General features: G+C 42.8%; 1 protein-coding gene across 3 annotated transcripts; it reads left to right on the forward strand.

Annotated features, from left to right (window-relative positions):
* The first annotated feature begins 2,978 nt into the window (after positions 1–2,978).
* Positions 2,979–13,288, forward strand: LOC148029471 (calcium-dependent protein kinase 4-like). 3 transcript variants are annotated; one of them, XM_087688303.1, is made up of 8 exons: positions 2,979–3,488; positions 3,590–4,235; positions 4,315–4,458; positions 10,529–10,681; positions 10,784–10,899; positions 11,014–11,181; positions 11,298–11,522; positions 12,590–13,288. In XM_087688303.1, exons 1-8 carry the CDS (start codon positions 3,321–3,323, stop codon positions 12,728–12,730), a joined length of 1,761 nt encoding a protein of 586 aa, XP_087544429.1. In that variant the 5' UTR covers positions 2,979–3,320; the 3' UTR covers positions 12,731–13,288. The 3 variants fall into 3 exon arrangements, with proteins under 3 accessions (XP_087544429.1, XP_087544428.1, XP_087544427.1); XM_087688302.1 differs by having other exon boundaries at positions 2,979–3,434; positions 3,530–4,235; XM_087688301.1 differs by lacking the exon at positions 2,979–3,488 and having other exon boundaries at positions 3,545–4,235.
* The last annotated feature ends 717 nt before the right edge of the window (positions 13,289–14,005 follow it).

Here is a 14,005-nt window from a genome sequence, read left to right on the forward strand (position 1 = left end):
GCCCAAAGCTTTATTTTAGCCATGCAAAGCATCCTTGTTTTCTAGAACACTAGCAGTGCCATGTTTACATAAAGACCGAGGAAAAAGATTGAAGTCGGACGAGATAGCAAGCCAAAAGAGAGGCAATGATCCCTTGCTATTTAGGACTTTGTAGGGGTGCACAACCTCGCACTGGAAGGAACTTTGCACACCTTCTAAAGTTTCAAAGCCCATTTAGATAACCCTCCACTGTTTTATCCCTCACCATAGGTGGTGGACTACAAAAGGCCACTCATGATAGGACGTTTCTCTATTACATGTAATGTTTGAATTCTCTTAATCTCGTAGGTGGGATTCCAGTGCATATGGTGCATTTGTTGCTCTTGAAGGTTAATGCACCGATTATTTTGCTTTGAAATTTAAATCTTATGAGAGGACTATGTAATGGGATGAGGGGACTGGCAAGGTTGTGGAAGCATAGATCATTACCAACACAAATATTAGTGCCCGAGTGTTCATTCCAAGAATCACCTTTATTCCCACTGTAATCTTGCACTTTCCCTTCACTATGAGGCGGTGACAGTTTCTTGTGCGACTGAGGTTTGCAATGACTATTAACGAGGGCCAAGGATAAACTTTGGCTCTAGTGGGGCTACATCTTAAAAGCGTGGTCTTCACACATGGGAAACTATATGTAGCATTTTCTCGAGTGAAATCCTCTGATGGGCTAAAAATCTTGCTCCACGATAAGGATCTCATATAGGCTCCATTGTTAATATTGTGTAGAAGGAAGTCTTGCAAAGAGTTTGATTGTCTCTTGTTTGCTGCTTCCAATGTTAGTCACACCTGATTGCTTAGACCATTTTTGTTGTTTGTGGACTCACCTTCAAAACCTTCCATTTGTTCAAAGAAATGAAGACATATTTATTAGGATTATTTACAAGGGATATGTGCATTATTATTATGTCGCATCCCCTATTTGCAACTACATTGTAACTCAATCACACTCGAGGAGAATCCCTCATTGATGGAAGTGTCATAATCTGCGCTGCTTGGTTGTGCTGCAGTAATTGAATATGGATATCGACCAAGGTATTGTGTTTGCATTCACTATTACTCATGCTCTTTATACATTCTTAAATTCTGCTATTCGGCTGCACTACTATTGCTATTGTGTTGTGTTGTTGCAGCAGATGTCATATTCTTTGAAGAAGTGCAATCCACATGCGATGCTTTGGCTAAAATCTCAACACCATGCATGTGGAAATAAGGACACTTGCTATGATTGATAGCAAGTCTCCCAAAAGGAAACTATTTAACAATGAATAGTGGGATGGAGTTAATGTTAATCTTCGATACATTTATGCACAAGTATACTATGTTTGTATGGAACTTTGGACAGTGCTAGTCGTTAATTTTTAAATAAATTGTCTTGACTTTATTAAGATCACATTGTCTTAATAATGAGAGATATTGCATCATGATGAGAAGTGGGACAGGAGGAATGGGTGCTTACCAAGGGGGAGATGGACACCTTCGCTATATTTATGTGCGGATAATTTGAAATTAAATTTCATATTTTTCCGTGTTCAATCTCAAACATTTAGTAAAGGGTTTGGAGTGCACAGAGAGAGAGAGAGAGAGAGAGAGAGAGAGAGAGAGAGAGAGAGAGAGAGAGAGAGAGAGAGAGAGAGAGAGAGAGAGAGAGAGAGAGAGAGAGAGAGAGAGAGAGAGAGAGAGAGGTGTGTGTGTGTGAAAAAGAGAAGGGTTAAAGACCCAATCTGATGCACAACTTAGTGCAAAGCATTAGGATTGTTAACACCCACACTTCTATGGGTACTAATGTAGAGCATTAGTGCTTTACCAATAGAGGGTGGGGAGGATCCACCATATTTTTACAAAGAAGTGGTCAAGGTTCAGACTGTTCGATGCTTGAATTAATGACTTTTTTCACTAAGATGTGAAAAGTGAAAACCAACCATTGAGGAAGGTGTTATTTCATTTTTGGCTATTCAATAAAACAAAGTGAAAAAAAACAACTAATAACAAAACAATTCAATGAAAGAAAGTTGAAAAAAAACTAATAACAAAAAGTTATAAGGTTATCACTGACAATGGAGTTATCACTGGCAAAAATTAAGACAATGGAAAAATTACCCTGTAAATTTCAAGATTCCATTGCCTCACGTCTAGTATGAACTTGTCTCCACTAACAAAATGGCTTGCAATCAGGTTGTAAGCCCATAGAGGTGTGCAGGTTGTGTTAGAAGGAAATTGGAAAAATTAAAATATTACTTTCATAGTTTGACAAGTTATGCCCAAGCATTGTTGATTAATAGCAAATCTTACACGTGCTGAACTGGAAGTGAACCTCATTGGGCAAGCCTCTCACTGATGGTTAAGAAAGGTTCATGGTTGTGAACTAGATTGCATACTCCAACACATGTGAACCAGTGGGTTCGATATGGAGTTTCCAACCTGGTTGGCAACCCTACCCTAGTGGGAATAGGTCCTATCTAGAACCTGTTTCCACAAGGAAAATGGCTCTCAACCAGTTCGAACACTGGTTGGGAGCCCATAGAGACCAATCTAATATGTGGGAGCTTTGGTCTAACATGTGGGAGCTGATTAACTAGGAATAAATAATGATTTTCCAAGCAAAATGAGGTTTGCTAGCCAATAGAAATTCTCACATGAGTGAACTTGGGAGTGAACCCTCTTGCGCAATGCTTTCACTGATGGCTTGAAAAGGTTTTCAGTTCATAGTAAGGTGGCAATCCCCAAGCCATGAGAACTAGCAAATTTGGCAAGGAATTTTGCAACTTGGGTGCGAACTCAAGCCTGGTGGAGACAGGATTAGGAAATTTGGAAGAATATCTGCCAAAAATTGAGTTTTCAGAAATCTTGTAGGCTTTAGGCCTGTTAATTTGCCGGAATTCTGGATTTGGATAATATCTGCAGAAACAACGCGGAGAAAAGCAAAATCAAACCGGCTGCGGTCAAATACAGATCACTAGTCAACCACGAGGCCGGCCATCTCTCTCTCTCTCTCTCTCTCTCATGTGGCCAATGATAGGCTTATTTAGCTCTGGCTATGGCGACTTAGAAAACCTCCAACTGGCGTTTGACTCTGTCTTCTCGCCTCTTGCTTTCCCTTCCAGCTCCCGTTGCTTTATTTCATGCCCTTATCTGCTCTTGTGTCAAGCGGCGGCTCATCTTAAAGCTTTATGTCACCACCAACCTCCCCTGTTGTCTTGTACCGATGCAGAGCTCCCCTGTGCTATTCGCTGAGGCATTCTCATGGGTTTTCGCGGGCGCTTTCCCCCTGTGAATAATCATAAATGGGCAACAGTTGCATTACCTCAAGCTTGAACAAGAACGGCTTCTTCCCTGGAGATAGCACCAGTTCCTACAGGTTCTGGCGCTCGGACCCTGCCTCCCCGAGTCGCGAAAACGCTCAGTCGGCTCCTAGCGATCGCGGCTTCGGTGAATTAACGGCCGCTGCTGCCGCCGTTGGCAACACTGACCACAGGGAAGCAGAGATTCGTAGCCGCTCGGACAGCCCCGCGCTGCTGCCGCCGTTGGCAACACTGACCACAGGGAAGCAGAGATTCGTAGCCGCTCGGACAGCCCCGATAAGCCCCCTGATCCCATTGTCATCCATCCGCCGGTTGTCGCTCCTCGTCCCAGTTCTCAAGCAATGCATAGGACACACGAGGCCCTTCTCATGCCAGGGCAAAGCCTCACATCATCTGTGGTGGGAAGGAAAACCGAAAATCTCAAGGATCTGTATGTATTGGGTAGAAAGTTGGGTCAAGGTCAGTTTGGTACCACCTACCTGTGTATTGAGAAAAGCACAGGCAAAGAATACGCCTGCAAGTCCATCGCAAAGCGCAAGCTGATATCACAGGAAGATGTCGATGACGTGAGGCGTGAAATTCACATCATGCATCACCTATCAGAGCACGCTAATGTGGTGACTATCAAAGGGGCGTATGAGGATGCAACCTCTGTTCATCTTGTGATGGAGCTCTGTGCCGGTGGTGAACTCTTTGATCGGATCATTCAGAGGGGCCACTACAGTGAAAGGAAAGCTGCCGAGCTAACAAGGACAATAGTGGGGGTGGTAGAAGCATGCCATTCACTGGGCGTGATGCATCGTGATCTAAAACCAGAGAATTTTTTGTTTTCCAACAAAAATGAAGATTCCCCTCTCAAAGCAACTGATTTTGGGCTGTCAGTTTTCTTCAAACCAGGTAAACTTGCATCAGTGTCCTCGTTTCTTTTCCAGGCAAGAATTTTATAGTTTTTACCTGCCATGTTTTAACTGGGCAGGTGAAGTTTTCCATGATGTTGTGGGAAGTCCCTATTATGTAGCGCCTGAAGTATTGCACAAACACTATGGTCCTGCAGCAGATGTGTGGAGTGCTGGTGTTATACTGTACATTTTACTAAGTGGGGTACCACCCTTTTGGGCAGGTGAGCTTTTTTCTCATTTTACACCGTTGAGTTTGAATCGCCTTAATGCCCCTAGGTTGGGTCAGTTGACTGAAACATTGGATTTAGTTAGTTTTTTTCCGAGATATTAAAATACCTCGGCCCAATTTTATACATTTACCTGTTACACAAAGCTTCTAGAAACGCACAATGGAACACGAATGGTATCTGGACATGATAGAGACACAGAACGCCACCCAACTGCGATCTTAAAAGACAAGGCAATTTGATTATATATTTGGTGCTTATTTGCCAGAAAACAGGTCACCCATGAGATCAATCAAGAAGTTCTTATTGTCCACCCCAAGCGCGATGAAGCCTGAAACTGGTTAGAAAGGAGATTATACCGCTATAGCAAGTAGGAGCTTTCCCGCTTTTATGGTGCCGAATGTCCCATAGACTAAAGGAGTTAGTGAGGCAACAGGATGCCAGCCGCAGGTGGTTATGCTAGCTAGTGCATCAAGCAGAAGGCCAGGATTTTTTGTCTCCTTTGGCTACACTGGAGTGAAGGGTGGTTACACACCAAATGGCGGGTGCCTAACCCTTGCCTAGAGTGTGGGCGTGCAATTTTTGAAATTGGGCACACACATAGACACAAAGCCTTTAGACACCAAAAAGACACATTTTATAAAAAAAAGGAAATTATCATAATGATAACTAGCGTTCCTTGATTGGTTGCAAATAGAAAAAATACACCCTTGTCCATCGCTTTGCAAATTGGGCGGGGGAGACTCCCAGTTCAATGGGGGGGAATTAACTTGTTTAATAGGTAAATAATAAGTCACGTCCTCTCCAATGTGTAGAGGACTGTGGATGCCCTTTAAAGAAGTATTTTGATTGGTTAATACTTGCAAAGTGGGCATCCGCCAGTTGATGTGTAACCAGCCTAAAGCTCCTCACAATAAAGTTTTGATAATTCCCACATGAACTTCTGTGAGTGAAAAATCACATGCCTAAATAGGTGCAATTGGGGCAGAGGGGGCTGCTGGGTGAGGCTGGTAGCTGCCTGCCCCCAACCACACCTACATAGGTAGGTATGTCACACCTACATAGGTAGGTATGTCACACCTACATAGGTAGACATACCTACCTATGTAGGTATGTGGTGCCTCCTGGCTAGGTAGTTATGTAATGACTCCTTAGCAGAAGCTCATGGTGTTGAACACACTATAAGGGAAAAAAAGGGTAAAGAGCCTCCTTTTCCACTTGGGAAAATGTCATCTTGTGATTAAGGTTCTAGATACTCAAATACACCCTTGTCCATCGCTTTGCAAATTGGGCGGGGGAGACTCCCAGTTCAATGGGGGGGGAATTAACTTGTTTAATAGGTAAATAATATGTCATGTCCTCTCCAATGTGTAGAGGACTGTGGATGCCCTTTAAAGAAGTATTTTGATTGGTTAATACTTGCAAAGTGGGCATCCGCCAGTTGATGTGTAACCAGCCTAAAGCTCCTCACAATAAAGTTTTGATAATTCCCACATGAACTTCTGTGAGTGAAAAATCACATGCCTAAATAGGTGCAATTGGGGCAGAGGGGGCTGCTGGGTGAGGCTGGTAGCTGCCTGTCCCCAACCACACCTACATAGGTAGGTATGTCACACCTACATAGGTAGACATACCTACCTATGTAGGTATGTGGTGCCTCCTGGCTAGGTAGGTATGTAATGACTCCTTAGCAGAAGCTCATGGTGTTGAACACACTATAGGGAAAAAAAAGGGTAAAGAGCCTCCTTTTCCACTTGGGAAAATGTCATCTTGTGATTAAGGTTCTAGATACTCAAATACACCCTTGTCCATCGCTTTGCAAATTGGGCGGGGGAGACTCCCAGTTCAATGGGGGGGAATTAACTTGTTTAATAGGTAAATAATAAATCACGTCCTCTCCAATGTGTAGAGGACTGTGGATGCCCTTTAAAGAAGTATTTTGATTGGTTAATACTTGCAAAGTGGGCATCCGCCAGTTGATGTGTAACCAGCCTAAAGCTCCTCACAATAAAGTTTTGATAATTCCCACATGAACTTCTGTGAGTGAAAAATCACATGCCTAAATAGGTGCAATTGGGGCAGAGGGGGCTGCTGGGTGAGGCTGGTAGCTGCCTGCCCCCAACCACACCTACATAGGTAGGTATGTCACACCTACATAGGTAGACATACCTACCTATGTAGGTATGTGGTGCCTCCTGGCTAGGTAGGTATGTAATGACTCCTTAGCAGAAGCTCATGGTGTTGAACACACTATAGGGAAAAAAAAGGGTAAAGAGCCTCCTTTTCCACTTGGGAAAATGTCATCTTGTGCTTAAGGTTCTAGATACTCAAATCATGATCGCATCTCCCGTGACGCAGTGGGAGGAGATTAAAGAGGAGAAGGGTCTATGATGGGCTTAAACGTATCATTTGATGTTCCTTCTCTTCCTTCTCATAGATCCCCCGCCTATTAGTGTGACTTCTGTCCTTGCCGTAGCCTATTGCACATTGCAGGCCTTGATCGAAACGGAGAGGCCGGCAGCATTCCAAGCCTAATATCAACTTTCAAGGGCCTTGCGGTTTGTGTCACTTGGGAGGAACAAAACCTCTTGGTGAAGGGTTTCCCAATCTCAAATTTCAAGGGCCTTACGATTTCTCTCACCTTAGCATCCTGCTGCATTATAATTTATATCATCCACCTCCCATGCACTAGAGTGAGACAATCAATCTCTTCTAGGTTCTTTGGTGCAAGACACAATTATATCTCTGTGGGAGGTTGTCGTTTCTAAAACCATAACGTGCATAATCCGGAGTAATTGGAAGAGCAAGTTATGGATGAGCCATCGCATCGACACAAGTTTGACCTGATTTCAACATATTTGTTTGTATAGTCTGGGTAGGTGGACCAAGTCGATAGGTGTGGAGCCCTTTGCGGATGGTCTGTGGGATGCCATCCAAGCTTAACAGAGGTGCAAAACAGTGAAACGTAAAGGCTATTTGTGTATGCTGAAGGTGACCCCTCCATGCTCATCTGGTAGGGGCTCCTAGGTGGGGTCGCAAAAGGTGGAGGACGGCAGGAAGGAGGGAAGTTAGGGTCGCAGGTTGAGGAGGTGAGTAAGCAATACGAGAGGAGCAGGCATGACAACAGTGAGATGAGGGAAGTTAGGGTCGCAGGTTGAGGAGGTGAGTAAGCAATACGAGAGGAGGCAGGCATGACAACAGTGAGATGGGCGAGAGAGGAGAATAGTAGGTTGTGGGGCGAACCAGTAAATGAGCCGTACGTGGATTCCACCTGTAGAAAATAGAAGAGCCTCCATAATACAGAGAGGACACAGAGTACGCAGGGAACCTTCTCTGATCTTTCTATTATTATTTAAATGAACGGTTACATCCAAATATATAAAGACTGGACATGTGTCCGTTCAGACTGGACACGTGTTTGTTCGATTCACACACGACCATTAGATGAATATCCAACACTCCCCCTTAATGGGAGTAGTGTGAATGTCTTGATTACATTTAAAAAAAACCTGAAACTGAGATGCACCCCATTTTCCTTGAGGGTTCATGGTGCTTCACAGCCTAAAGCTATATGCTATAATGTTTACAAGCATGACAATGCATTCAACCCGGATCTAAAGTTGCTTTGAGGATCAACAACATTAATGACTTGGTCTTCATATGCTTCTTCTGCATCACATCATTGAAGTTGAAGAACAATAGTTGCCATTGAATTGCTTTCTCGTTCCATTGATCACCTTTACTCCCCCTCAATGGGATGAGAAAGGCAAAGAGGACAAAATAGACACCTTGATCTTGAGAAGGAGAATCCATGAATGGAGCGTCATCACTATTCGTATTCATACACGCAGCAACATTTGCTTTTGAATCAGCAACATGATCTCCTATATCTCCCAGATTGAAAGCATCTTCAGATGAGATGAGTCAGGTGCCAGATTGATTGCCGAAGAAGCTGTCACAAACTCCGTGTCTACCTGTTAAATTAGGAAAATAATAAAAATGCACAATTTGACAAGGAATTTCATTTGGATCAGAGAAGAAGATGGTGATTAACAGGGTAGTCCCTTCGAGGTTCAAGAGCTTTGCTTCAAACATGCGATCAGAATCAACTCTTGTGGCGCCAAATTCACCAGGGTGCAAAAAACACTTGGCAAAACGAAGCATCTAAAGCAATTCAGCCTTCATCTTCACCCTGGACTGAAAAATTGCAACCGGCCATACTATTTCTCGTAGAGAGACCACCATAGGAAGAGCAGAATGACCTCCCAGGATTGTCTTTGTTCCATGAGGAGTATTGTCATAGCATGGTGGTGGAAATCTCCAATGCATGTGTTGCTTTAAAGGGAATCTTTGCCAGTAGACATCAAGCGCGCACACAGGAGATATTACGGGTGAAAAAATTGCATAGTTTGGACCATGAGCACAGAGAAACCCCAGGTCTGATGCCAGAAGCAGGATGACTTGGTGAGTGGGAATTTGGAAAAGAGGGGTTTGAAGATGAACAACTTGGTTGGGCGCTCGGCACATCGACTCAGAGGTTGTGACTCGTAAGAGTAGGGTGATTTCTTCTTCGTCTTCTTGGCCATTGGTTTGTGGGCCATTGATGTTGTGCTCAGAGAGTGCTGCATGCATAACACTTGGGCACTGATTTTTAGTGGGCAGGTTGCTTTCATCTGCCGTTGTCACAATCTGGGCGCCAGGTGGGATTCCATGGCTGCCATCCTGTTGAGAACCCAATCGCTCAGAGGGTGAAGGAATCTGGACACCTTGGCGATCAGCACACAGGATTTTGTTGTCTGCGATAACAGGGAGACTCATTGATGGCAGGCACGCACAGGGGATCGACCCAACCCCTGGATACCATGTAGAAAATAGAAGAGCCTCCATAATACAGAGAGGACACAGAGTACGCAGGGAACCTTCTCTGATCTGTTCTATTATTATTTATATGAATGGTTACATCCAAATATATAAAGACTGGACATGTGTCTGTTCAATTCACACACGACCATTAGATGAATATCCAACACCTTCTTTTGACAGCACGTAGTTCTTTGTCGCAGGCTCTCAAGTTTATTCTAGTTGGCTTCAAGACTCTTTTTCATGACTCTGTTGGGTTAATACTTCCTTGAAGAATCAAGTGCATTTCAAATGGCTTTGATATGATAAGGATGATTTTAATTGTTGTGGACCTGACCACTTTCTTCAGACTTTCAAAAGCCCTTATTTTCCTGCTGTTTGGCTGTAGTACTGTGTTCTTGCTGGTGGGAGCATCAAGGGGTGCTACAAACAATGCAAACATCCATAGCCATTATTAAGCCATTGCAAAATACATTCTAGCTAAGTATCTGTTAAATTGTGCACATGATTGATTGGCCTGTCGATTGGCTTTGTCCACTGTAAGAATTTTCTTTCAAAATAAACTATCTTAGCAGTGAAACATTTCACTTGTGCAACGCTTTGTGGTGGCCATAGGAGTCCCTCTAAGGCTGCTATATTAACTGGTAGGTCTAATATTTAGGTCTGTCATTGCCAAGTCACATTTGAGGGGCATCGTATTTGGTAGTTATTTGTTCGTGTTGAAATTATGGGCATTCGTAGCATTACAAAGAGGACAGAAAGTCATTGCAAAGTGTTCTGTAGTTCTAACCAAGAAAGGCTAAAAAGTAAGTGCTAGTCGTGCTAGGGATTCATATAATTTTGTAGCATTTGACATGTGGAGCATCTCTTTGTTGATTTGTTGTATTAAGTGTAGCTTGTATTAATTAACACATAATTTAGTGGGTTCATGCATTTGGGGCCTATGAAGAGCAGCCTATGTAAAATCTTCTATATCAAGCAAATTCTTTGCTCTTGTAGTGTGCGTGATTTTCGTCCAGGTTATTTTTTTCCCATGCATTCTCACTTCTCTATCTAGCTATAGCAGCTCTCTTATTTTCCCATGTGACTTGCCCATCTTTATGTTGGTTCACAGAGCACTTGCATTTCTGGCCTTCAGTCAGGTTGTATGGTGGTAGCTTTTGTTGACATCATGTAACACTTGTATTTTGTGGCCCTCGATCAGAGACAGAGCATCAGATATTTGAGCAGGTATTGAAAGGAGATCTCGACTTTGAGTCAGACCCGTGGCCTGTGATTTCAGAAAGTGCAAAGGACTTGATCAGGAAGATGCTTGTTAGAAATCCTGAAAGGCGATATACAGCTCATCAAGTCTTATGTGAGTATTACCTTTATCACATTTGTCTTCGGATGTCTCTTATTTGACAACACTCTAAAATTGTAAGACCTATGATTAACATTTTGTTTTATCCGTCATCAGGCCATCCCTGGATTAGAGAAGATGGTGTTGCTCCGGATAGACCTATAGACTCAGCTGTTCTTTCAAGGATGAAGCAATTCACGGCAATGAACAAGATGAAGAAAATTGCTTTGAGGGTTAGTTGCAAGAATTTAGCTCATATGGTCCTTTTTGATCAATGTTGCACATAATCTCCAGCTTAAAGAGCACTCTAAATGGTTCATTTCTGATTGTTGGTTGTGGAACTGCAGGTAATAGCAGAAAGACTGTCAGAAGAGGAAATTGCTGGTCTGAAAGAGATGTTTAAAATGATTGATGCAGATGGTAGTGGTGCCATTACGTTTGATGAGCTAAAAGATGGCCTTAAAAGGCTTGGTTCTGCACTCAGGGATACAGAAATTCAAACCCTTATGCAAGCTGTGAGTAAATGGAACAAGTGTGTACATTGCTGCTCTAAACTGATTTGTGGTGACTAGCTTTGTTGCTGATCTGAAAATTTGTGTCTTTTTCTCCCATTATGATACTCTGTTTGCAGGCTGATTTTGATAATAATGGCACCATAGACTATGGGGAATTCATTGCAGCCACTCTTCATCTCAACAAGATTGAACGAGAAGAGAACCTATTTGCTGCGTTTTCTTACTTTGATAAAGATGGCAGTGGGTATATTACAGTGGATGAGTTACAACAAGCTTGCATAGAGTACAACATGGGGGATGTGCACATCGATGACATGATAAGGGAGGTGGATCAAGACAATGTGAGTCTTGTTCTCTTTAAACTTATATGCCATGGTCTGTTTAGAAAATGCAGTTCAGGAAACTTTTAAAGTTGGTTATTTAAGGATTTTAAGGCTGTTCAACATTTCACTACCAGAGTTAGGGATGAGATACTGTGCGTGTGCATGTGCGTGCATGTGTGAACCTGCCCTCTGAGGGTGCCCACCATCAGTCAATTGGGAAGGTTTCAATTTTCTCCTTGGAGTTGAGCTGCAGGTCCTACTCCTGGCTGAGAGTTAAAGCAAATATGTAGCGTGTAACTTGGTAATTACATGATACAGGAGTGCACAAGCACCCGTGCAGGCCTGAGTGCTTATGGCCATGCTTAGTTATATCCCACACCCCCACTTTCCTGCCTCCCCTTAGTGGTGTCTCTCTGGTTGCTGATAGTTACCTCCCCTCTTTCATGCATACTCTTAGGGGTAGGGGCCAATATAGTTTTATCTACCGGTCCCTTGTTACATCTTTCTTTAGAAAGCAGAATAAGAACTTTTGCATACAACCTTTCACTGTCTGTGTTAACCAGATGATATCATAAAAAGTTTAGAGCATGATTTGCATCAAATAGAGGCCGTTCCAGAACATAGACTCCATAAGTAGTTGCAGAGTGGGACCAATTTATTGACACTAACAAGGTCAACTGGGTGCTTTTGATGATACTGAATTAGAAAGCAATTGTAGACTATACTAAGTGCAATGAGCATTAAGGTAGGCAAACTAATTTGAACATCACCTCGTAAGCCAGAACTGCATTAGCTCATTTTTAAAACAAACTTGTTACTAAATTGTGTTGTGTTGCATCATGTTATAGGGCTTCACAATGGCTTACATTATCTGTGGATCCTAATAAAGCCTACAGAAAGTAGCCCCTCATAAGGAAAATTCGACCGAACAGCTCACTTTCTTTTAGCTCAGCAAGTATATTGTATTTAGTGTTAAGCTTAGTGCGCCAGCAAGCAAACAAGTTAAGGTCCCCACACACAACCGGCCATACCACAAAGTAGACATTCGTTATTCAAAGAACTGACAAGCTTGAACATTTTTCCAGGATGGGCGAATCGATTATAACGAGTTTGTTGCCATGATGCGGAAGGGCAATGGTGGGTTGGGAAGAAGAACCATGCGCAACAGCTTGAGCTCAAGCATCAGGACTGCTGGAGGCCTGAGGGACGCTTTGATGATCGGTTAGTTTCCAGACGCTAATGCCGCTTTTGCTTGTTTGGAGGTGGACTCCTGCAGGAGCAAGAAATCATCTGCAGCCTTCTCTACACAGAGGCATTTGTACCTTGTGCTGTGTGCTTGGCCCATCATTTTTGAGGGCAGGTCTCAGATTCCTGACTGAGAGAATGAGAATCATGAAGGTGAATGCTATTAGCATGTGATTATTCCAACAGGAAACAGGTGATTGATCTAAAAGGGTCCCTTCTCATCACAACAAATTAGTAGCTACACATTTGCCTCACTTGCATTTCCAAGCAAAGTTTTTATGTTCATCGTGATTATATGGATGTGATGAGTCTTCTGTAGGCATATCCATTTCTGCTGATTACCCAGAAGAATTTCAGTCTATGTAAACAAAAATTATAGGATCTCTGTATCCTATCACGAGTTGGTTTTTTTGGTGGTGGAACACCGCCTTCTGTTCCACGCCTTTGCAATGAGCTATATATCATTTTGATTGCTCTCAAGATGTATGTTGCTTTAATTCTTTCTACTTAATCCTTATACCAATTTTCATGTTAAACAATCGACTTAAGGATTCCAAAGAAGCTCGAAGGTGTGGGACAATTCTATTAACAATCACACAGTAGAGCCCGAACTTTCAGCACTTACGTAGAGGGTATAGGAAGGATACATGTTTCTCTTATAATATATGGGGTTAAGAAGACGAGGTTATATGGACTCAAGCTTCTTTAACGGGCATTCTCCCTTTGGGAGGGGTTCACTCATTAGGGATATTGTGGGTGTGGCTCAGCCCTTCTCTAGGACTCTTATGTATAGTCCCTCCAATTCTGGTAGTCTTCTTGATGAATATCTCCATATCTTGTGGGTTCCAACCTCAAATTTGTTTGTGCTTGTGGTGAGCCCAAGGTCAATAAAAGACGAGATTTTTAGTAAGAGTCCTTTTGGACTGTCATTTGGGTGCAATTTAGGGCTCCTCGCAATAAGGTATGCATAAGGCAAGTAATGGTTTCAGCCATAGGGTAAGCACATTAGGATAAACAACACATTCAATGATATTATAGTAGACACTTGCGAAATAATAAGCCTTTGATGTGACTAATATGACCAAAAGTTGAGCCTAATCCAAGCCCATGTCATGAATAAAGACATGGATATGGAAGGAGCGGTCTAGTATAACCCTATTGGTTTCCTCAAAGCTAAAAAGAGGATGTGCATTTAATGGGATAGAAGAAAGCCATAGTTGAGGACTCTCCATGTAGGGAGTAGTAGTGACTCTCAG

Source organism: Lygodium microphyllum, chromosome 11, assembly GCF_053477565.2.
Source record: "Lygodium microphyllum isolate KBCC chromosome 11, Lygodium_microphyllum_v1.1.10, whole genome shotgun sequence".
Lineage (NCBI taxonomy): Eukaryota > Viridiplantae > Streptophyta > Polypodiopsida > Schizaeales > Lygodiaceae > Lygodium > Lygodium microphyllum.